General features: G+C 38.5%; 1 protein-coding gene across 14 annotated transcripts in view; it reads left to right on the top strand.

The window, feature by feature from the left end:
- The window catches only part of PKP4 (plakophilin 4), a 253207-nt gene that overhangs the window by 192986 nt on the left and 35506 nt on the right, over positions 1-24715 (top strand). For 7 of the 14 annotated variants that reach the window (XM_032637160.1, XM_032637170.1, XM_032637165.1 and 4 more), the window contains 5 exons: positions 5015-5567; positions 10652-10840; positions 12660-12879; positions 19683-19815; positions 21155-21368. In XM_032637160.1, the coding sequence (XP_032493051.1) occupies positions 5015-5567; positions 10652-10840; positions 12660-12879; positions 19683-19815; positions 21155-21368 (1309 nt within the window). The remainder of the gene's footprint in view (positions 1-5014; positions 5568-10651; positions 10841-12659; positions 12880-19682; positions 19816-21154; positions 21369-24715) is intronic. The other 7 variants (XM_032637169.1, XM_032637171.1, XM_032637162.1 and 4 more) reach the window with 4 other exon arrangements.

Below are 24715 nucleotides of genomic sequence, written 5' to 3'. Positions count from 1 at the left end.
GTTTGTTAGTATTTTTGTTGAGGATTTTTGCATCTAGGTTCATCAGTGATATTGGTCTGTAGTTTTCTTTTTTTGTGACGTCTTTGTCTGGTTTTGGTATCAGGGTGATGATGGCCTTGTAGAATGAGTTTGGGAGTGTTCCTCCCTCTGCTCTTTTGGAAGAGTTTGAGAAGGATGGGTGCTAGCTCTTCTCTAAATGTTTGGTAGCATTCACCTGTGAAGCCATCTGGTCCTGGGCTTTTGTTTGTTGGAAGATTTTTAATCACAGTTTCAATTTCAGTGCTTGTGATTGGTCTGTTTATATTTCTATTTCTTCCTGGTTCAGTCTCGGAAGGTTGTGCTTTTCTAAGAATTTGTCCATTTCTTCCAGGTTGTCCATTTTATTGGCACATAGTTGCTTATAGTAATCTCTCATGATCCTTTGTATTTCTGCCGTGTCAGTTGTTACTTCTCCTTTTTCATTTCTAATTCCGTTGAGTTGAGACTTGTCCCTTTTTTTCTTGATGAGTCTGGCTAATGGTTTATCAATTTTGTTTATCTTTTCAAAGAACCAGCTTTTAGTTTTATTGATCTTTGCTATTGTGTCCTTCATTTCTTTTTCATTTATTTTTGATCTGATCTTTAGGATTTCTTTCATGATGCTAACTTTGGGGGTTTTTGTTGTTGTTCTTCTTCTTTCTCTAATTGCTTTAGGTGTAAGGTTAAGCTGTTTATTTGAGATTTTTCTTGTTTCTTGAGGTAGGATTGTATTGCTATAAACTTCCCTCTTAGAAATGCATTTGCTTCATCCCATAGGTTTTGGGTTGTCATGTTTTCATTGTCATTTGTCTCTAGATATCTTTTGATTTCCTCTTTGATTTCTTCAGTGACCTCTGGGTTATTTAATAGCATAGTGTTTAGCCTCCATGTGTCTGTATTTTTTACAGTTCTTTTCCTGTGATTGATATCTAGTCTCATAGCATTGTGGTCAGATAAGATACTTAATATGATTTCAATTTTCTTAAATTTACCAAGGCTTAATGTGTGACCCGAGATATGATCTATCCTGGAGAATGTTCCATGAGCCCTTGAGAAGAAAGCGTATTCTATTGTTTTTGGACGGAATGTCCTATAAGTATCAATTAAGTCCATCTTGTTTAATGTGTCATTTAAAGCTTGTGTTTCCTTATTTAATTTCATTTTGGATGTTCTGTCCATTGGTGAAAGTGGGGTGTTAAAGTCCCCTACTATGAATGTGTTACTGTCAATTTCCCCTTTTATGGCTGTTAGCATTTGCTTTATATATTGAGGTGCTCCTATGTTGGGTGCATAAATATTTACAATTGTTATATCTTCTTCTTGGATTGATCCCTTGATCATTATGTAGTGTCCTTCTTTGTCTCTTGTAATAATCTTTATTTTAAAGTCTATTTTGTCTGATATGAGAATTGCTACTCCAGCTTTCTTTTGATTTCCATTTGCATGGAATATCTTTTTCCATCCCCTCACTTTCAGTCTGTATGAGTCCCTAGGTCTGAAGTGGGTCTCTTGTAGACAGCATATATATGGGTCTTGTTTTTGTATCCATTCAGCCAGTCTGTGTCTTTTGTTTGGAGCATTTAATCCATTTACATTTAAGGTAATTATCAATATGTATGTTCCTATTACCATTTTTAAATTGTTTTGGGTTTGCTCTTGTAGGTCTTTTCCTTCTCTTATGTCTCCTGTCTAGAGAAGCTCCTTAAGCATTTGTTGTAAAGCTGGTTCGGTGGTGCTGAATTCTCTTAGCTTTTGCTTGTCTGTAAAGGTTTTCATTTCTCTGTCAAATCTGAATGAGTTCGTTGCTGGGTAGAGTAATCTTGGTTGTAGGTTTTTCCCTTTCATCACTTTCAGTATGTCCTGCCACTCCCTTCTGGCTTGCAGAGTTTCTACTGAAAGATTAGCTGTTAATCTTACGGGGATTCCTTTGTATGTTGTTTGTTGCTTTTCCCCTGCTGCTTTTAATATCTTTTCTTTGCATTTAATTTTTGATAGTTTGATTATTATGTGTCTCGGTGTGTTTCTCCTTGGATTTTTCTTTTGTGGCACTCCCTGTGCTTCCTGGACTTGATTGACTATTTCCTTTCCCATGTTAGGGAAGTTTTCAACTATAAGCTCTTCAAATATTTTCTCAGGCCCTTTCTTTTTCTCTTCTTCTTCTGAGACCCAATTCAAATGTTGATGTGTTTAATATTGTCCCAGAGATCTCTGAGACTGTCCTCAATTCTTTTCACTCTTTTTTCTTTATTCTGCTCTGCAGCAGTTATTTCCACTATTTTATCTTCCAGGTCACTTATCCGTTCTTCTGCCTCAGTTATTCTGCTATCAATTCCTTCTAGAGAATTTTTAATTTCATTTATTGTGTTGTTCATCATTGTTTATTTGCTCTTTAGTTCTTCTAGGTCCTTGTTAAACGTTTCTTGTATTTTCTCCATTCTATTTCCACAATTTTGGATCATCTTTACTATCATTACTCTGAATTCTTTTTCAGGTAGACTGCCTATTTTCTCTTCATTTATTTTGTCTGTTTGGTTTTTACCTTACTCATTTATCTCCTGCATATTTCTCTGTCTTCTCATTTTGCTTAACTTACTGTGTTTGGGGTCACCTTTTCGCTGGCTGCAGGTTCATAGTTCTTGTTGTTTTTGGAGTCTGCCCCCAGTAGTTGAGGTTGGTTCAGTGGCTTGTGTAGGCTTCCTGGTGGAGGGGACTGGTGCCTGTGTTCTGGTGGGTGGGGCTGGATCTTGTCTTTCTGGTGGGCAGGCCACGTCCAGTGGTGTGTTTTGGGGTGTCTGTGAACTTAGTATGATTTTATGAAGCCTCTCTACTAATGGGTGGGGTTGTGTTCCTGTCTTGCTAGTTATTTGGCATGGGGCATCCAGCGCTGGAGCTTGCTCTCCGTTGGGTGGAGCTGGGTCTTAGCATTGAGACTGTGATCTCTGGGAGAGCTGTTGCCGATTGATATTATGTGGGGCCAGGAGGTCTCTGGTGGTCCAGTGTCCTGAACTTTGCTCTCCCACCTCAGAGCCTCAGGCCTGACACCAGGCCGGAGCACCAAAACCCTGTCAGCCACATGGCTCAGAAGAAAAGGGAGAAAAAAAGAAAGAAAAATAATAATTAATAAAATAATAGAAAATAATTCAAATTTAAAAATAAGAAAGCAATTTGAAAAACACGAATAGAGCAACCAAACCAATAAACAAATCCACGAATGATAACAAGCACTAAAAACTATACTAAGATAAACATAAAAATCAGAAACAAGTCAGTCGCAGACAGCAAACCCCAAGTCTACAGTTGCACCCAAAGTCCACTGCCTCAATTTTGGGTTGACACATTGTCTATTCAGGTATTCCACATGTGCAGGGTACCTCAAGTTGATTGTGGGGATTTTATCCACTGCTCCTGAGGCTGCACAGAGAAATTTCCCTTTCTCCTCTTTGTTCGCACAGCTCCTGGGTTTCAACTTTGGTTTTGCTCCCATCTCTGCATGTCGGTCACCCTCAGGCTTCTGTTCCCGCCCAGACTGGGTGGGGTTAAAGCAGCGGCTGATTAGGGGGCTTTCGCTCACTCACGCGGGGGGATGGAGAGGTACGGTAGTTATAATTGGAATGCAGGGCGAGGCTTCGTTGGCAGAGGCCGGCATGGTGTTGTAACAGCCTGAGGCACACTGTGTGTTCTCCTGCCAACTAATTTTTAAACTCCCTCTTTCTTGCCTTATTGTTTATTTTCAGTCACCTTCCCTCCCCAGATCTTCTCCTTTCCATGGCTATTGCCTTCCCAGAATTGTTGAGTTTGAGCACCCAAGTGGTCTCAGAGCAGGTGTTTCAGCCAGCCAACTGCTTATGACACGTGGAGACAAAACATGTTTCTTCTTATGGCATCTAAGAGTATACAAAGTCTGTGACTCATCCCTTTTCTTCCTTTATTGCCCCAACTAAAAGTGAAAGGGGGTTGATGACAGCTGTACTCTAGTAGTCACTAAGGAGATACAGAAAAACCTTGGCCCTGAGCTTATAACCCACTGCCTCAGTCCAGCCACCATTCTTCTTCATTGTTGTCCTGCATCAAGAAAAGGATCTGAGACTCAGTGTTTGCAAAACTCTATGGATTCATAGAAGGACTAGCCCTGGCAGAGATGTTCTTCATTTCCCAGTCTGGTCATTTGCAGCTGGCCAGAACTCAGCAGAGATTTTGAGCATACCTCCTGCTGGAACAGATTGAGGGTACTTGTATTTGCATCTCTTTTGATCCACCAGCTTAAGACAAGAGCTTATAAATCAAAGGAGGTAGAAAGAAATGGCTGAAATCACTAGCAGCCACACTTAAGCTAAAAGAAAAGATAGATTTGGCTAAAGCACTAATGCAGCACTCACAGAGGAGAGCTGAGAGCACAGGCCCTATCCAAACGTTCAGTTATTCCACTTTGAAAGAACCTTCTTTTTGTTAATGGGGCCAACCCATAAAGACAGTTATAAAGGCAGTTATAGATACTGCTCTAGCTTTATCTAGATTAAGATATTGAAAAAGTTTTGTTTTGTTTGTTTTGTTTTTGTTTTACACAAATGGGTTAACTTAGCCAAACTTTGACTCGCAGGGTACAAAATAAGTACAGTGGTCCAGTGACCCTTCACACTTGCAATACAGCATAGTATGTGTTGTAGAAAATGTGTAGGCAAAGGGTAAAATAATGTAAAGACAAAAGAAAAAAAGAATATTAAATGTCTTTAGATCTCTCCTTACTGGTTGGTTTTAGTGTTCTGAAGGGGAAAGTTGGAGATTAAACCACCACCAAAAAAACAAAATAGTAGAACAAGAAAAACAGAATAAGGAAAAATTAAGATCCAGCTCTACAGCAAAAAAAGGAAAAGAAACTTAGATGCCTAAAATAAATAGTGAATTCACATTCTGTAGTGAGCTATGTACATTTTTTTGTGTAATGACAATGGACACACAACCCTGGATAAACCATTCTCTTTTCTCCCCCTTTCATCAGCCATCAGTAGCCAATCGGGCCATGAGAAGAGTTAGTTCAGTTCCATCTAGAGCACAGTCTCCTTCTTATGTTATCAGCACAGGCGTGTCTCCTTCAAGGGGGTCACTGAGAACTTCTCTTGGTAGTGGATTCGGCTCTCCATCAGTGACCGACTCCCGACCACTGAACCCCAGTGCATACTCCTCCACCACATTACCTGCTCAGCGGGCAGCCTCTCCGTACTCTGCACAGAGACCCGCCTCCCCATCAGCTGTACGTCGGATTGGGTCGGTCACCTCCCGGCAGACCTCCAGTCCCAACGGACCAACCCCTCAGTACCAAACGACCACCAGAGTGGGGTCCCCACTGACCCTGACGGATGTACAGACTCGAGTAGCTTCCCCATCCCAAGGCCAGGTGGGGTCATTATCCCCCAAACGCTCAGGGATGACCGCCGTACCGCAGCATCTGGGACCTTCACTGCAAAGGACTGTTCATGACATGGAACAATTTGGACAGCAGCAGTATGACATTTACGAGAGGATGGTTCCACCTCGGCCAGACAGCCTGACAGGTGAGTACAAGGGGACAGCCCTACACAAAGCCCAGCGGGAAAGTCTTCCATGTAACCGTTGTTGAAACAGAGCATGTAACGTGGAAAAAGCTTACATTTTTATCTTAAAATTTATACTGCAGACTTCAGGCTGACTTGTCTTTCAGGCTCTATAATTTTTTTTCTTTTTGCGGTACCTGGGCCTCCCACTGCTGTGGCCCCTCCCGCTGCGGAGCACAGGTTCTGGACACGCAGGCCCAGTGGCCATGGCTCACGGGCCCAGCTGCTCCACGTTACGTGGGATCTTCCCAGACCGGGGCACGAACCCGCGTCCCCTGCGTCAGCAGGCAGACTCCCAACCACTGCGCCACCAGGGAAGCCCTGGACTGTATAATTTTTAATGCACCGAATTACACACATTTATATCACCAGACCTCTTTTGTAATGAATACATTTCCCCCATCCCTCACAATATTAGGATATAAGAGGTACTTTTTTGCTTTTTAGAAGAATTGGTTGGAATTCTAAACTGTTTGTTGAGGTTTTTCACAGTGAAATAGTTTTCACTAGCTAGGCCTACCCATACTCAAAACCCTAAGATATGTTAAAAGGTGGTATCAGAATGTCTGTTCAAATTTTTTTTTTTAAAGAAATGCCCTAATAGTGTAGACTAGAATATGGATTTCCTCACTTACTGCCTTGATTTTTAGCATCCTGATGGGAAAGCACAAATTTCTTATGAATTACCTTCAAATGCCACTTGTATTAAATCAGAAAGACACCAACCAGGTCCCTGGTAGTCCAACTGTTTCCTTCAGGGTTTTTTCACGGCGGGTACCCTACATGATGTATAGACTTGTTCTTTTGATTAAAATGAATTCATCTTTAGCTAGTGTTCTAAATTATATTTTTAAAGTAACATGTACATAATGGTAAAAAGAATTCAAACTATGCAGGGAAATATGAATTGAGAAGTGAAAGTCTCAGCCTTCTCTTTACCCTCACCCAGTCCCACTCACCAGTTTATGTATCTTCCAGAATGTTTGATTACATATATGAGTATATACATTACATACAAATGTGCACACATTGTGTTTCTTTTTTATTTTTAATGCTGTTGGAATTCTATTATATATATCTTGTAAACCTTGTTCATTTTTTAATATGTCAGAGTTCTACTTCATTCTCTCAAGGGATGCCTAGGACCCTATTTTATAGATGTATTATAATTTAATCACTTTGCTATTAATGGACATTTAGGTTTTCTCATTTTTAGCTGTTAGAGACAATGATGCAATATATATTATTCCTCCTGCATATTTGCACATAGCTACTAAGATAACTATGGGATCCATTTCTTGAAGTAGAATTGCTGGATCAAAATATGTGTGTATATTTTCTTAATGAAATACTGTCAAATTGCCCCCAGGAAGGTTTTATAGATTTCTATTTATACCAGTAGTTTGAGCGCATGTTCCCTACACCTTCACTAGCACTGCATGATGTCAAAGAGTTTCATCTTTGCCAGTCTGGCAGTTAAAAAGCTGTACCTCATTGTTTCAAGTGGCCTGTGTTGAGTAATGACTGAGGTTGATGATTTCATATGTTTATCAGCCATTTTATTGCTTTTCTGCAAACTGTGAGCTCAGGTCGTCTTATTTTTTCAATTTGTAAATGCTATTATACTTGAAATAAATTAACCCCTTGTAATATACTTCTCAGGTATTTTTCTCATTTTGTAATTTGTCTTTTGACTTTGTTTTCGGTATTTCTTATTTACAGAAGTTTTTAATATTTTGTGAAGTAAGATTAATATCCTTTCCGTATGGCTTCTGGGAAAGGTAAAGCCTTTTTGAAATTTTCTGACTGAAGAATCTTGCACAAAGAATTAATATTGAACTTGATTCTGAGCTCAAGGAAATTCCTAGTGGAGAAACTGCCTCTTTTTCATTCAGCCGTTAGAGGGGTGTCCTTGGCTTAGATATTTTCTGGCATGCCTCTGAAAAGTATGCAGCAGAGTGAGGTGGAATCATTTACGACATTCTGTCTCTGAAGGAAACCTTAAGAGATAAATAGTTCTGAGGATTTCTGTGCCCCAGCCTCGCCCCGTGTATGTGAACAACGGCTGTGCAGAAATCTATGTTTGCAGTAGAGTGAAGAGGAAGCCCAGGAAAGAAAGTGAGCACATAAAGTACTGTCTCCATGTTTAACCCTGGAGCGCTGATCTCCTCTGGTTTAAAAAACCTGCTTCTCTGACAGTGCAGGTGAAGTTAGACTTTATGTTTCAGGGGGAAAAAATTATACATAGCCTATTATGGATTTTTTTTTCCCTAGAATATGACAGTCTTCAAAAGAAGTAAAGCGTTTTTTAAAATGTTCTAGGGACGCTTTGGTTTCCATCACCTAGCTACCTGCCCAATTAGCCTGAATGTGGATCCTAATTTGTAAATTCCTCTCTTTTTTTTTCTTATTTTAGAAAGTGATGCGCTTGTCATTATATTTACTATGCTACTGATTTCAAAGGCTTAATAACCTGCTAATTGATAAGCCTAAAGCAATATTTTATAACAGATTCAGACACTTGGATATTTGGTGATCATAATTTAAATGATGTATATAAATTACTTCCTACAACAGAAAAATATGTCTGCCTGAAAATATTCATTTCAGTATAATCATAGCATATCAAGACAAGTTTTGAGAATAAGAAGAATTCATATTTGGAAGATAAATTTATGTTTGTTTTCACTGACTTAAAATATAAAGGTTTTAAATCACAAGGAATATATCATTGAAGTAGGTAAACTAGTATGTATTTGTGGAATTGCAACATATCACTTGTCTTCCAGTTTAAAAGATACTAAGTTATAACAGCCTTTCTGTACAATCATTTTACTTAATCTATAGGGGCTATGTAATTTTGTAATTTTTAAATGTTAATCTACAGTAGTCGTGTTTTTGTTTTAATGCATGAGTAGGTAAACAAAAATATTTACCATCATAATGTTATTCACAAAGATTTCTAATATCGAGAAATTGCTATTTCACTATAATTCTTAAGTTTTTATTTCCCGTTATAGTCTTTCAGATACAGTCATTTCATCTCACTAATAATCCTGTAACAGGGGGCTGTTTATTGGATACTTTTTATAGTTGTAAGTGGTAACAAGCTCATTTGGTTACCTTTCTTGTGAAATCATAGTAAATGTTTATGAAAGTTTTCATATTATATGGATTCCAGTGAAGACTCCAGCTAGATCCTGGCACGGTGAGAATATCACATTCTGAACAGGGCAGAATGCTTTGGTCTCTTTTCACATCGCTGTGGTGGTGAGCCAAGGCGGCTTAGCCAACTTTAGGAGCATCCAGGGCTCAGCTTGCCTCCACCCAAGTGTTTGCGATCTTCAGAGTCTCACAGTAAATCAAGGGCTCTACTGAATATTAAAATAATGCCTCATACTGATAAGATTTCCAAGAACTAGGTGCATTTTCCTGCCCACTTTACGTCACCATTAACAAAATCAATGCCTGCAACTTTTGTTCAAGATACTCTTGGGCTCTATAAAGAAATGGAGTTTATACTGTGCTAAGAATGAGAAATCTGCCAGTGAATAAAAAGCTGAAATCCTCAGATGAGAACTTTACAACAGCAATCATAATATGGTCTTTAGAGTTACATGGGCTTCCATGAACCCCTGGTGAGATAACGTCCCTCCTTAACCTTATGTCTGTGGAGGGCTCTGTCCAGTTCAAGGTTTCTCACACCATGTCTCAATGATCCTTGAGAAATAGCTTTGTCCAGTGCAATGACAGATCATGGAGGGGGCTTCCTCTCAGCCCCACCAGGAAGTAGCTCTCTGAAGGGGATGAACTACATTTCCTTTGGGGCTCTGTTTCCTCAATTTTAAAATGGGAAGATTTGGCTGAATGAGCTCCCAATTATAAGATCGTATAAACCTGTGATCTTCATTTTAGTAAGTGAGAAGCCAGTAGCCAAAACCCACATTTGTTCATTTAATTTCTTCCCATGTCACATTGCTGTCCGGGGTTGGTAATAATCATTCATATTAGAAGCTTTAATGTATTAACTTTCTTGCCACTCCTCACTAAGCAACATGTAATTATCACTCACATTCAGGCCCATTCACTTTTAGTTGTCATATGATTAACTGAGCTAACAAGATGTGAGCAATCGTGTCTTTTGGTAATTAGTTACTGTGTTGATTATTTGCAGTCTTTTTAAAAGCAAATATATGCTGACTGACCTCAGATATGTTTGTGCTTTTTCTTGCTCGTATTTAGAATGTAACCTTAGTTGGTATTCTTACCAAGTGACAAATTTTACTTACTAATGAATGATGACAACTCACAAATTTCTAAGCATCATAATGTAGAATATACTAATTCACTTTTTTAAAGAAAATAACATGTTTGGGTTTGAAATTTGCATTAATTATTAATAATTTGAATGAGAGTATTTGAAATGACTTAATACACTAACTTTGTACTTTTCCTTTACACTAGAAAGAAGGTAAACAAGAATCTTGTATTTGGATTCCTAGAAAAACACTTGTTTTTTTTAATTGTGATAACAAATAATAAAAGAAAACTTTATAAATCTTATTAGTTCGCTGATGATATTTTAAACTTTGTAACATAAAATTTCACCTTTTTCTATAAAATTCTTGGATGAATAAATTGAGACAAAGTTCAGAACAGTTCTTGAACATCAGCCTATTTCTAAGCACTATTATGTAGGTGTCGTCTTAAGTGTTGGGATTTAAAGAGGTGTGGGACATGACGGCGCTCTCTTTTTGGTCACCATCATAAAATAGCTTACAGTTGGGGGACGAATTACAGAGTATCAAACCATTTAATAATTTCTTATATTTTTTTTAGAAAATTTACTTTTATCCTGCTGCCAGAGGAGAAAGTTTTATTTTTAGAATGTATATGGTATCCCATTCATATCTGTCATCCCTCTATTGTAAAACTCACTAGGTTTGGTGTTTAGACTCAGCATTTGGTCCTGTTGTTTCGCAGTTACACTTTTAGCCTCACCACAGCTTTCAAGTTTTTTAATGATGTAATTTTCTTGCCTGTAGGCTTACGGAGTTCCTATGCTAGTCAGCACAGCCAGCTTGGACAAGACCTTCGTTCAACTGTGTCTCCCGACTTGCACATCACTCCTATCTATGAGGGGAGGACCTATTACAGCCCAGTTTACTGCAGCCCAAACCATGGAACCGTGGAGCTCCAAGGATCGCAGACAGCACTGTACCGCACAGGTTCGGGTGGGCATCAGCTCTGTTCAGCTGCTTTCCCAATTTCACCAGCCCAAGAGTAGAGGATTTTATTGAGATGGATTTCCTGTTAGAGTGAATTCATATTGCCCATTTGGTTGTCAGATAAGCAGCCGTGAAAGCAAATCAATAAACAGTAAAACAGAAGTTCATTCAGTACCTATTTATAAGTGATATAGTTTTACCTTAGTTCAATCTGATCAGTGAACACAGTGATTATATTTTAATTCACAAATAAGTTTGTTGAGCTATAAATCTGACTCCTCAGGTTGGAAGCATATCAGATACAGAAAGGAAAGCCTTTTTTGGAATATTTCTTTGTAATTTTTGTTTCCTAGAACACGTATTTAGAGAAAATCCCTACGTGAGCTATTGGCTTATCTTTGATTTAGCATGTATGTAGCCCAAGTGTATTTGGTATTTCTCTTTTTTCGTTACTGAATCTCTTCTGAATTCTTAAGTGATAGAATGTGAAATAAATATTCCTTATGATAGACTCAATCTGGGACAGAATGCAATGATGGCAGTTATAAAAATAGGGAACAGGAATTCACCAGGGGTCCAGTGGTTAGAACTCCGTGCTTCCACTGCAGGGGGCCCAGGTTCGAGCCATGGTTGGGGAACTAAGATCCCACATACCACGTGGTATGACCAAAAAATAATAATAATAATGTTTAAAATAAGAAGAAAAATAAGCAGCTAGTGCATCACACCCTTGCACCCCCAGACTCACATTTGTGTCACACCGTAGCGGCTGATAGAGCAGAAGCTAGAACCTGTGGCCACGTGAGCTGCCAGATTGTGCTACGGGTGTGGCTTATAAAGTCCCAAGAGGCCGCTTTAAAAAAAAAAAAAAAGTTAGTACAGATTTATTAACGTGCCCATAAATGAATTCCAGGTAGCAATGATAATTCCCTAAAGACACAGCTCTAGGAGCCATACCTCACAGAACACCACGAGGGAGAAGACTGAATTTGAATTGGTTCTTTGCCAAAAACTGACAGTTTGGTCCACTGTGGTATTTTTCTCCTGATAAAATGTACCAATTTTTCATAGATGTTAGTGAAGAAATGTTTCACTCATTATGTTCTATAAATTGAAGAATTTCTTTATTAGGATTAAGAAGTAAATAGTGTTAAAATATGTTAATTGCAGGAAGAATATGAACACAATCATTGGAGAGATACCTACTGCAATAATTTGGAAAGAAAGGTTAAATACAATGTACAGTACTTTATACATAGTATCACGCAATCATTTTAGGGAGTAGCTTTAGAAGAATTTGATATATCAGTCTTCTTTCCTGTGGAGTGTATTTTCCAATGTTATCAAAATACACAAGTCTATAAATAAAATATATATCAAAATACGTAACCTGTATTCACTGGGTGTCCAAAGTTTGATGGTTTCAGTTATCTATAAGTTTGAATATCTTACTTGTCTTTTATTGCTAAAATGTAGTTATGAAATTTTGTTATTTATTTCTAAGATTAGTTTAATTATTTTCCTTTATTTCACTCTCAGTTTTGTTACTAAATCTTAAACATATTAAGACCTACTGTGTAAGCAGATTTATAGTTTCATTTTTGCTCTTTCCTGCTAATAAAATTGACATAAATGTTGTTTGTGTTATGTTAAAAACTTCAGTGCCTTTGTTAGCACTAATGAGCTAGATTGGTAATATCTAAAAGTAAGCAATTTATATAATTGTTAAAAACTTAACCCTTCTTAAAACTAAAAATATTTTGACTTTGAAAAGTATCACTTTGTGGAGAACATACTAATCTTTTTTAAAATGCTGACTTTCTAGTAGGTGTTGGAAATCTGCAAAGGACGTCCAGCCAACGAAGTACCCTTACATACCAAAGAAATAATTATGCTCTGAACACAACAGCTACCTATGCGGAGCCCTACAGGCCAATACAATACCGAGTGCAAGAGTGCAATTATAACAGGCTTCAGCACATAGCACCAGCTGATGATGGCACCACGAGATCCCCATCAATAGACAGCATTCAGAAAGATCCCAGGCAAGTACTGGTTATGAGTCTCCAGAATGCCACCATATCTCAGGAGTTAACTAGTTCCTTCATTCTGACTTTTTTCAAGTTGCCGTGTCTGTTATAATATCAGTAACTCCTTATCTCTCATATTTCCAGTTGTTTTCCAGCACTGTAGGTCACTGAGGTTAATTTCACTTTAGAGATAGATTCCTTCTTTCAGCGCTTTAATAATAAGTCAGAGAATGCACAGGTCTGTGTGAATATCTGCAGCACCCACAGTTGAAATACTTCATCAAGGCAACTACCTGGGATAGCCTCTTCGTCTGAATTACACAAAAGATTTTAAAGGATCATTTTATGCCTTTTCCTTTATCTTGGCTGACCTCTTACATGATGGCTTCAGAAAATGCATATGGTTGTTTTAAACTGGGAAAGACCAGTGTCATGTACATTTTCAATCATACTGGTCAGTGCCGTGTTGCGCTTTTATTAACTAGGTCCTTTGAAAAGCTTTCTCCCATTTAGGGGAAAATAGTTTACAAGAAATTCTCACATCTCATGAGCAAAAAATATTTAGCAAATAATAGATGTTTCCTGCTTTTAATTTTATTTGGCCATGTAGAAAACATGTTTTATTAAGATGAGTCATTTAGTACTTGATCGATTTTGAAAAAGTAGCCTCATCTCTTTAATGAAAGTCATTTAAAATATTCAGGAAATAAAGATATTTAGAAACTAAAAGAGAATTTTAGCTTCTGAAAGAGTGAAATTATTTCTAAATTTTAAGCAGCTTGAGTGTTATTTTAAGGCATATATTAACAAGATTTCATTCACTCTTTGCCCATAAATAGTTGTTTCACTGAAAGATTGTTATCATTATCAATTCATTTATAGCAGCCTACCAACTTATCCTAATGAATTAAAAGCATGAGTGAGGTTTGGTTATTAAAACAAAATAACCTAAGGTACTTTTGAGTTGAATGGGAAGCCCACTGCTTCACTAAAACCACTCCACCTATTCACTCATTTGCCTAAAATATTTTACAGTGTATGCATACATTTGGTTCTGCTATTCCTATTTGTCACCCTTCTGTTATTTTAAGCATTTCTAAAAATAATTTGTCTAATAACAACTTCAATATAATTAAGTCAAAAAATTTTTACATGATTTTGTTTTTTGTTCTTTTCTTTTTTAAAATTTGTTCACTTATTTATTTTTGGCTGCATTGGGTCTTCATTGCTGCACGCGGGCTTTTTCTAGTTGCGGTGAGCAGGGGCTACTCTTCTTTGCAGTGCACAGGCTTCTCATTGCGGTGGCTTCTCTTGTTGCAGAGTGTGGGCTCAGTAGTTGGGGCTCACAGACTTTAGAGTACAGGCACAATAGTTGTGGCACATAGGCTTAGTTGCTCTGCAGCATGTGGAATCTTTTTGAAGTCCTCACAAGAACAACAGACTAGGGCACGCTACTAGATGCAGAAATTCTCAAAAGGGTTTTGAATTGTAGGTAATTTAGACCATCCCTTGGCTGAATCTGCAGAGAAAAGAATAGCTACCCAGAAAAGCAGTGAAATATGATAAGAGCTTTGAGTTTAGTATGCATTCCTGAAGACTTCAGTTTTGACCTCTGATATGAGCTGATTCATTATAAACAAGGATTTCGTGTCTGATAATATACTTCAGTTATTCATAGTATGATAATTTCATAGTCTAATGCATAAAACTGTTATGGCTAGCTTTGATTATGTGAAACTTTACTGATAGTGCATTTTGTAAGATGAATAAATGATTATCTTATAATAGGTGCATTTATTTATTTGCAACTGGAATCCAAGTGAGTTTAAAGTTTGAATAGTCAAACCATGAAATTAAAAACTCATGATAATTATTACTTAATTTTTAGTTTTAAAAATAGCAAATTTTACTATTTTTATTCACTTCTAAACTTACTTCCTCTGTCATTAATGCTACATTATAGTTAACCTGAAAACTACCCTGCAAGACTTAAGAAGTTGTTGATGTTTTATACATAAGAGAAAATGTATGAGTTTTTTTTAATAGTTGTCTAGTTTGGAAGCAAAATTTATTAATAGTACAAATAATTCATCTGAAAGGAGTAACAAAGTACTTGTTATGGAAAGTGACAGTGACTGAAAGAATGACAGCAATCATGGTGTTCTTTTTGAGGAGGGCTTCAGCTGTGACATTCAACAGAATAATTCCATTTACCATCTCCTTGACCTTTAAGTTGTTGTCAAATATTTTACTTCTACATACATTATCAAATCCATAATGTAGTGTTGTTATTTTTACTGTAAATAGTCAGTTGTCTTTTAAAGAAATTAAGCTGAGTTTAAAAGATGGTCTTTATATTCACCTGCATACTTATTTGTAAATAGTTCTCTTCATGTCTTCCTAGAAATTCTAGTTTCTGTCTCCACTCATTTCCCTTCAGCCTGAAGAACTTTCTTGAGCCTTTCTTGTGTTCCATGTCTGCTGGCAACACATTCTCTCAGCTTTAATTTATCTGAAAGTGTTTTTATTTACTCGTTTTTAAAGGATACTTTTGCTAGGTATAAAATTCAGGGTTAATAGGGTGTGGTGGTTTTTTTTTCAGTCCTTTAAAGGATGTTGTTCCTTGTCTTCAGACCTCCATTGTTTCTGATGAGAAGTCAGCCAACATTTGTACTGCTCTTCTCATTATGCAATGTATCTTCTCTCTGGCTGCCTGTCAGACTTTTCATATTATTGTTGACCTTAAGCAGTTTTACTCTAACAAGCCTAGGCATAGTTTTCTTTACATTTAACCTGCTTGGGATTCACTGACATTCTTTAAATATTAGTTGATGATTTTACCAAAATTGAGACATATTCAACCATTATTTCTGTAAATATTTTTTCTGGCCCAAAATTCACTCTCCTCTCCTGGGATAACTTGACATCATCTCACAGGTTACTGAAGTTCTGTTCTTTTTTTTTTTTAATCTTTTTTCTCTGTATCCTTCATACTGGATCTCTTTTTTTAATTAATCTGTCTTCAGATTTGCTATGTTTTTCTTCTGTGGTCTCCAGTCAGTTGTTAAGCCCATCCAGTGGATTTTTTTTTCTGACACTTTAATTTGGCTTTTTTGTAGTTTTCATGTCTCTGATAACATTCCCCATCTATTCACTCCTTACATACATCTTTTGCTTTATGTCTTTGAGCACATTTATAAAAACCATTTTTAAGTCCTCTGATCATTCCGACATCTCAGTTTTCTCTGGGTATGTTTCTATTATTTGTTTGTTTACATCTTTGAGAGTCACATTTTTCTGTTTCTTCTTATGCCTAGCAGTTTTAAATTATATGCTGATTGTTGTGGATAATACATTGTAGGGACTCTGTATTATGTTGTCTCCTCTTAGGATTCTAAGTTTCGTTGTGGAAAATAACTAAATTACTGATAAGTGCTTTTGATCCTGTCACAATTGGTTCTGTTCTTTGCTAGGACAGGTCTATTTTAGATTTATTTTACTCCTAGAACATGGCCCTGACCCTGTGGAATGGTTCTTACTCCTAAATATGGCCTTTGTGGAGACTAAATGCTGAGGTGATCGGTGAGGTCTGCACTATGACTGGGCTGGAAGTCCAACAACTCCTGGTTTAGTTCTCATTCCAGCAGCAGCTATTCTCCACCAGACCTGTACATGTACATGCAAGGCACATGTACAGCCCAGCGCTCAACTAACGACTTGTGCATAATCCTTACACAGACTTGTTAAATCTCCTCTGCATAGCTCTGTCCTCTCCAATATCCTGCCCTGAAAATTTTAACCTCTTGAGCATCCCCAAATTCCAATCTTTCCCCCTCAGTTCACTTAGACCATCATGCCCATTCAGACTTGCTTCCTGTGCCATGATCCAAAAAGTGCCCTCAGGCAGAAAGCCAAGTGAGTATGGGGTTCCCAGGGTGATGCCCCCGCCCCTTCAAGGATTACATTCTTGTGTTACTTGTTGTCTAGGGCCTGAAAACAGTTTCCTCACACATTTAGTCCAGTTTAATGGTTGTTTATGGGAGGAAGGCAAAGCCCAGTACTGGTTACTACTCTATCATGGCTAAAAACAGAAGTCTGGGCTTAGGTTTTAATGAAGCAAATCTTGGCAAGCATTGACGCCAGCCAGCCAGCCCATGAATTGATAGAAGTCTTTCCAGGGTAAATTTCTTCTGAAAATCAAGGCTGGAGTTGGTGTCAACTGAGCCTAACTGCCCATCTCCAGCGGGAGCCCACCCTTTGTGTTGTCTGGCTCAGGAGGCACCCAAGGATGCTAGGAAATCTTGACCATCCCTGTGGCATTTAAAGAGAACAGAAATGTGTATTTGTAATGACTGAGTCATCACAGAAAGATTAAATCACACTCCTTGCACTCTGTTAATTACCTTATAGATTTATATATAATAGACTTTAGATAGATTTTCATCAGAAATAGTTAACATAGTATAGTTCACTTTTCAGGGATGATGAATATTAGTAAAACATCTTTCATAATGCAAAGTATGTAAACTACTTTAATATATATCACCACAATTTAATCATCATAGCCAGCCTAAGAAGAAGTTAAACATGATAGTTTTATTGTTCCTAATTTACAGATGGGGAAACTGAAGTTCTATGTAAATGGTTTTCAAAATCACATCACAATTGAAGGACCTGGGACTTAAACATAGGCAATCTAACTCCAAATTCTGTGCTTTTTCTGCTGCGTTATCCTGCCTCTTGGCACTTATGGTTTTCTTAATGCCTGTTAATGACATCATCATCCAGTCTGTTCCCCAAGCTGGAAATCTCCATCTCACCCTTGATTTCAGTTTTCAGTAGATAATCTGGTTGCCGTGCAAAGAATAGTTGGGGGAGGGAGTGATATTTGAAGCAGAGAGAACATGTAAGTGGCATGTAGAGGGTCCAGCCAAGATAGAAAGAGTGGATGGATTTGGTTTATATTAAATATTTTGGAGATAGTCAACAGAGTTTGCTGATGGATTGGATGAGAAGGATAAGGGACAGAGAAAAATCAAGGATGGTCCTATTTTGAGCAAATGTGGGGATAGGGGATAGTCTCCTTGCCACCAGTCTTTTTTGATTCTAGTATATTCTCTACTTGGCCACCAGAGTTATCTTCCTTATAAATGTGACCTTGTTGCATTCTCTCACGCTTCTGCTTTAAGACCTCCACCAGCTTTCTGTTCCTTGTGTGTGGTGATAACATATTAGACCACTAACCTCCACCTCTTAATTACTAATCCCGGGTCCCTCATCTATCTATATCTAATGTTATTTGATAGTGCCTACCGTATGGGGCAACAGTCAAGGTAAGTGAGATAATATCTATAAAGCTCTTGACAGAATACCTGACACAGATAATCTCAATAAGTAATTATTCATGTTATCGCTATTAAGACTAGACTTTTTTCGTTTGGCATACAAGCCCCTATACATAAAATTATGTCTTATTCAATGTTTGTATCTCCAGCACCTGTTCTGGCACTTGTAGCATAGTAAGAATGCACCAATGTGTGATATGAATGTGTGTGTGCAGGTGTGGAATGACCTGACCCTCTGTAGTGGATGAACCAGTTCATACTGGAGCCTTCCCAGAGAGGCTGTGGACCTTTAAAAACTGGGCCATAGAAGTATCACTGGGTCATTAATTTAAAGATTTATTTTTAAGTTTCTTCGGGATTAATTCATTTTTGATTAACAGTTTACTCCATCCTGTTATCAAAGTCTGCAGATTTGTTGCTTTGTGAACCGTTTGTAAGAAGCTGGTCTTTATGTAACATAAGCATAAAATCACATTTAACAAGGATTCCAAACAGTGAGCCGATCAAGTTACATCAGAAAATCTGACAATGTGATGTTACCTGAAAAAAACGTAGTATAAAAGTATGTATGTATATTTAATATGATTGTATACTTATTGTACAAGAAGTGGGGTAGCACGGGGGTGAGGGCACAGACTCTGAAGGCAGATGCCTGGGTTCAAATGTTGCTCTGTTGTTGACCAGCTGGGTGACACTAGGCAAGTCGCTTAGCCCTTCGGCTTCAACCTCCAAATCTACAAGGTCAATTTAAGGATAGATGAACTAATATACATAAAATGCCTAGAATAGTGCCTGGCACGGAATAGTACGTGCTATTTAGTAATAATCCAATTCTTTGAAAAAAATTCTGTACACACACATGTGCACACTTGCCTGCATATGTTGGTTGAAAAAAACACCAGTGGGAAATGTCAACAGTTGTTTTCTCGGATATAGGGTTACTGCAAAAACATTTTTTATCATGTTTTATGTTTCTTATAATCAAGAGCAACCATATATATTAAATTTCTTAAAAATCATCCATATATATTAAATTTCTTAAAAATCATCAGGTACACAGTATTTCCACTGGCTTTTGCTCCTCCCTCCTCAGGAGTGACATCTCACCTAGCTGAAGCGCACTTGTTTACCTGAGCCTCACACCTGCGAATTTCTTACATAGGTAGAAAGGCGTAAAATTAGAATCAGGAGGAGGAAAACAAGAATGGAAAAGTTACCCATTTTAAGAACCTCTTTGTTACCCTGAATCTTTCTCTGCATCTGTGCATCATGATTTCTTTAAGATCATAAGCATCTGTGATATGTTCATCAGTGCATAAAAATTATTTACATACATACATATATATATAGTTCTTCTAGGATTTTTGTAACTTCCCATTGTCTCCGCTGAGCTCTCTTCTCTGACAGATGTTTTGTTCAGTGTATCGGTAGAACACGGGCCTTCCTTTCTGAAGCCGCGTTTTTCTCGTGCAGGGAGTTTGCCTGGCGTGATCCCGAGTTGCCTGAAGTCATTCACATGCTGCAGCACCAGTTCCCGTCAGTTCAGGCAAACGCAGCAGCCTACCTGCAACACCTGTGCTTTGGCGACAACAAAGTGAAGCTAGAGGTACAGGACCAGTGCCTGGGATGCCAGAGTTGGCAGGGCGGGGAATGGGGAGGGCCGAGCAGTGCCTTTCCGTCCGTTTAGCAGCTGCGTGCTTGTGTGCTTAAGAAATGACCAGATGCAATCTAGAGGCCCTTTTCAAGGGGTGTTCTGATACCAGTGACTCTTTTACTTCTCAGCTATGCATTTCAATATTTCTTGGGAAAATCTGGGATGAGATTACTTCTTGAAGTACATTTAGCATTTTCAAATCATGTGTCCACTCATTAGCTTATTCATAAAACATGAAACAAAATCAATTTAACCTGCATTTTAAAAGTATTTTCTATAAATCTATTAGATACAAATTATAGTATGTACTTGTGAACTCATGTATTTTACGAGATTCTGGTCAGAATCGGTGCCAACACACAATTAAGTAAAGGATTTATAACCATTACTAATACCGAACATATATGAATATTTTATTTCAGATTTTAAGCTTTTGGGGCTTTTATAGAAACATAGTGAGTCATTGATATTGGCTAGATTTAACATTTTAGACCTTTTTTCCTCCTGCAATGTCATATGGAACTTAAGCGTTTTTCACCCCTTAAAATTTAGAACAACACACAGTTACAGACTAAAGGTGAATGCAGTAAATAAAGCCCAAAAATATTCACATAAATATTAATGAAGTGACAAATGGAAGAAAATTTAGGGAGAGTCACCTAGAGAAACAATTCTAGAAAGCAAATGACTTCAGTCAAAAATCTCTTCCTGGGGCTCCCCTGGTGGCGCAGTGGTTGAGAGTCCACCTGCCGATGCAGGGGACGCGGGTTCATGCCCCTGTCCGGGAAGATCCCACATGACGCGGAGTGGCTGGGCCCGTGAGCCATGGCCGCTGAGCCTGCGTGTCCGGAGCCTGTGCTCCGCAACGGGAGAGGCCACAGCAGTGAGAGGCCCGCATACCGCAAAAAAAAAAAAAAAAAATCTCTTCCTGTGTTGTCTTCGACCCTGCATACAGCTTTGTTGTGGTCGTGTATTTGTGCATTTCACTTGGAAGTGACAGCATAATCCCTGTGTACATTCGGAGGGTTGGCGTATGACCATGTTACCTGCGTGTGGCCGTTAAGCCACCTAAGTCTCCCTTCCCTTCTTTAAGCCATGAACCTGTGAAAAGAGCTTCATCTTGAGAGTGTCCTTAAAATTTATAAAACATGTATTTTTTTAGAATAAAAAATAATCATTTGAAATGATCTGGAGTTGTATGTTTTCCGTGATCTTCCCATAACAGACTTTTGTTTGCTCTCTGATTGACCACATGTCACTTAGGCCTGGTACCTAATATTTTTCATTCTAGGTGTGTAGGTTAGGGGGAATCAAGCATCTGGTTGACCTTTTGGACCACAGAGTTTTGGAAGTTCAGAAGAATGCTTGTGGTGCCCTCCGAAACCTTGTTTTTGGCAAGTCTACAGATGAAAATAAAATCGCGATGAAGAATGTTGGTGGGATACCTGCCTTGTTGCGACTGTTGAGAAAATCTGTTGATGCAGAAGTAAGGGAGCTGGTCACAGGTGGGTAAAGAATGTGATCACGTCTTGGAGGAGATGTTGAAAACCATCTAGATTCTGCCCATGTATGGTGGCATCGTGAAGGACTTGGAGGTTCTAGGTTGGAGGTGACAATACAGTGCTCACAACTGTGACAAAGGCTGTGTGTAAGTTAATCTAATGATTCAGAAGGTACTCGCAGTGCTGTAGTCACCTCGACTAGTATCATTTATTGTACTTGTTAGTGCGTAAGTATCAGCTAACAGATGTCTTGTCACAGAGGGCTGAATACGTCATTTTTCATTACATATTCCATAGTAATTACTTGTTTTAAATAGACTGGCTCTCCTTCCTTATGAAAATAAACTGTGCTTAATGGATTGGCTACCTTCCACTTCAGTTCAGCCTGTGTCTGAAAGCCTGTTAGTATCTCAGATGCTTCTCTGGGTACTGGAGATGTAAAGTTGAATAAAACTCAGTCCCTGCCTTCAAGTAGCACTTCGATTCCAGAGGAACACAAGTGATTTTCTGTGAATGTCAGTGAAACGTGCAAGTGCTGGACTCCGTAGAGGTTGCATTGGGAGCACGGCAGATGGGTAGGGAAGTTCTCTGGTCAGTGTGAAACCAAAGCTGGCCTAAAGGTTGAGGAGGCATTGGCTGGGTATACAGGGGGAATATTTCCAGTCGCAAGCAGAGGCTCGGAGACAGCATGGGTTATACAGGCGGAGCTGCCAGCAGGAGGGGGATGCTGAAAGGAGACAAGAGCAGAGAGAAACACAGGCCTGGTTTGGGGAACTTGTGTCCCACATGCAGTGGGAGTGATTACAGGGCATGGCGTGGCTAGTTTGGGCTTTTATATGCATTCTTCCAGCAGGCAGTAGGGGTGGGGGATTGATTTGAAGTAGATGAGCCTGGCACCTGGGAGGCCTATGAGGAGGTCAGTAGTCTAGAGATAATAGCTTGAACTGTATCAGTGGTAGAAAGAAGGGGTGGGCAGTGGAGAAGAGGAAACAATGAGAGAAATATTTCATGGCCAGGCCACAGTGGTCCAACATGGGGAGTGAGAGTCCCAGAGGAACTGAGTGATGCTTTGTCTTGAGGTCAAGCTGAGAGAACAGTTCTGCAGGAGGGTGATTAATGACAGCACTGTTTATAAGAGTATTAGGGGGAAATACTGAGTATTCATTGGTAGGAAAACGGTTAAATAAATGGCAGTACATTCACACAGTGAAACCACATAGAAGGGCTAAAATAAGTTCATTAGAGCTATCTGTAGCAACATAGATAAATCTCTAGAAACATTGGTAGAATGATAAGCACAGCATGACACTATGGTATAAATTTTAAAATATGCAGGTTGAGGCTATCTTTATTTTTTGATATAGGCACATGCAATAAAGGTAAAATTTTTCATTAGAATGATAAAAGACAGATTCAAGATAGTGGTTACCTCTACAGGGTGCGGGTAGAGAAAAAGGCATTGAGGAGTATAATCTGGCTCCACTTCTTTAAAAGGAAAGAGAAATCTGAAACAAAGAAGACAGAATGTTAATACAGTTGATCCTTGAACGACCTGGGGGTTGGGGGCCCTGACCCTCTGTGCAGTCGAAAATCTGCATATAACTTATGGTTAGCCCTCCGTATATGTAGTTCCTCCGTATCCACGATTCCACATCTGTGGATTTAACCAGCCACCAATTGTGCAATACTATAGTTTTTACCATTGAAAAAAATCTACATATAAGTGGACCTGTGCAGTTCAAACCCATATTGTTCAAAAGTCAACTGTATTTAACAAAGCTAGGGGTCGGGGCTTCCCTGGTGGTACAGTGGTTGAGAGTCCGCCTGCCGATGCAGGGGACACGGGTTTGTGCCCCGGTCTGGGAGGATCCCACATGCCGCAGAGCGGCTGGGCCCATGAACCGTGGCCGCTGAGTCTGCGCGTCCGGAGCCTGTGCTCCACAACGGGAGAGGCCACAACAGTGAGAGAGAGGCCCGCGTACCGCAAGAAAACAAAAAAAACAAAACAAACAAACAAAGCTAGGGGTGGAGGACATCTGGGTGTTTGTTTTATATTTGCTATGCTATTTTTCATGCTTGAAATAGTTAATTTAAAATGTTTTAAAGACATTTCTTCCAAGTGAATCCCATTCTCCACTAGCTTCCACTATGAAATCAGAGCTTTAGGTTCTGTCAGCTGTTATTCAGTAATACTTAGGAATGTAGCAAACCACCTTGAATCTAATATTTAGTTAAGGGGAATCAACTTTCTCATAAGATATTCACGTTCAAAATAAGTACCCTGTACTTCGAATAAGGTATGAAAATTACGTACTAAAAGTAGAATGAGCTTTATATATAATCTTAAACTCCAGAATGGACTGCCTGCCCTAATGTGATTTGAATATTAATGCTTTAACACATCTCAATTACATATTGATTTATTAGTAAGTCAATTAGTAAATCAATTTAGCTCCCTCTTTGTAAAATGCTTTTGAAGCATCAAGCCCTCTCATACCAAAAAATAAATTATTTACATTTACATACTATGTAATGTGTGTATGAAATGAAAATTAGAACAAGCGAAATAAAATTAAGAAAAAAAAATTATAGACATATCCATTCTAGAAGTTAGCACAATCACTGTGATTACACCCAAATATTTGTCCTAAGCCCCCTGTTAGGAAGACAGTGTTATTTGCAGTATATGAGTACTTTCTTTCCTCGTTTGATGTTTCTTTCCCATCATTTTGAACTCTTCCGTGAGCGTTCGAGTAATTTCTCCCAGTAATACACCTGTGCAGCCAGCAAGGCTGCAGAATGATGTGTGCAGGCTCCCTGAGGGATCAGAGGTGATCCAGGGTCGACCTGACCTTGGAAGCACGGCTTCTACTAGATTTGGTTCTGTTTTGATTAACTAGGCAGATTTATCATGACTTGGTCCTTACATCCTTGATGTGCAGCTTTTTTCTCTTCTTCTGTCGTAATTTCCCACGGGAGGAAGAAGTCTTGACTGCATTTTTGTTTTGAGGTTTTATCCTTGGGAGAAACTCTTAACAGTGTCTTTCATGAACTGAGCTCAAGGAGTTTGTATGATGTAGTGATAAACAAGAAGTAAAGTGTATGAAAGTTTGGTGGGTTTTTTTTTCATTTTAGAATAAATCAAATTTATTTGAAGTAGAGCCAGACTTTACTATTAAGGGTAAAGTCTATTAAATTTTATGTACTGATTTACCTGGTGCGTACTCTGGATGTGAGTGCTAATTTAGATGTTTCACTGCATATATCCTCATTTCTGTTTGGGAACAGTACTAGGTTGCTGAGAACACAAAAGTTTTAAGACTTGGACCCTGACCTTGAAAGAGGATATG

The sequence above is a fragment of the Phocoena sinus genome, chromosome 7, assembly GCF_008692025.1.
Source record: "Phocoena sinus isolate mPhoSin1 chromosome 7, mPhoSin1.pri, whole genome shotgun sequence".
NCBI classification, from domain to species: Eukaryota; Metazoa; Chordata; class Mammalia; order Artiodactyla; family Phocoenidae; genus Phocoena; species Phocoena sinus.
This window is presented reverse-complemented; position numbering and strand designations above follow the sequence as displayed.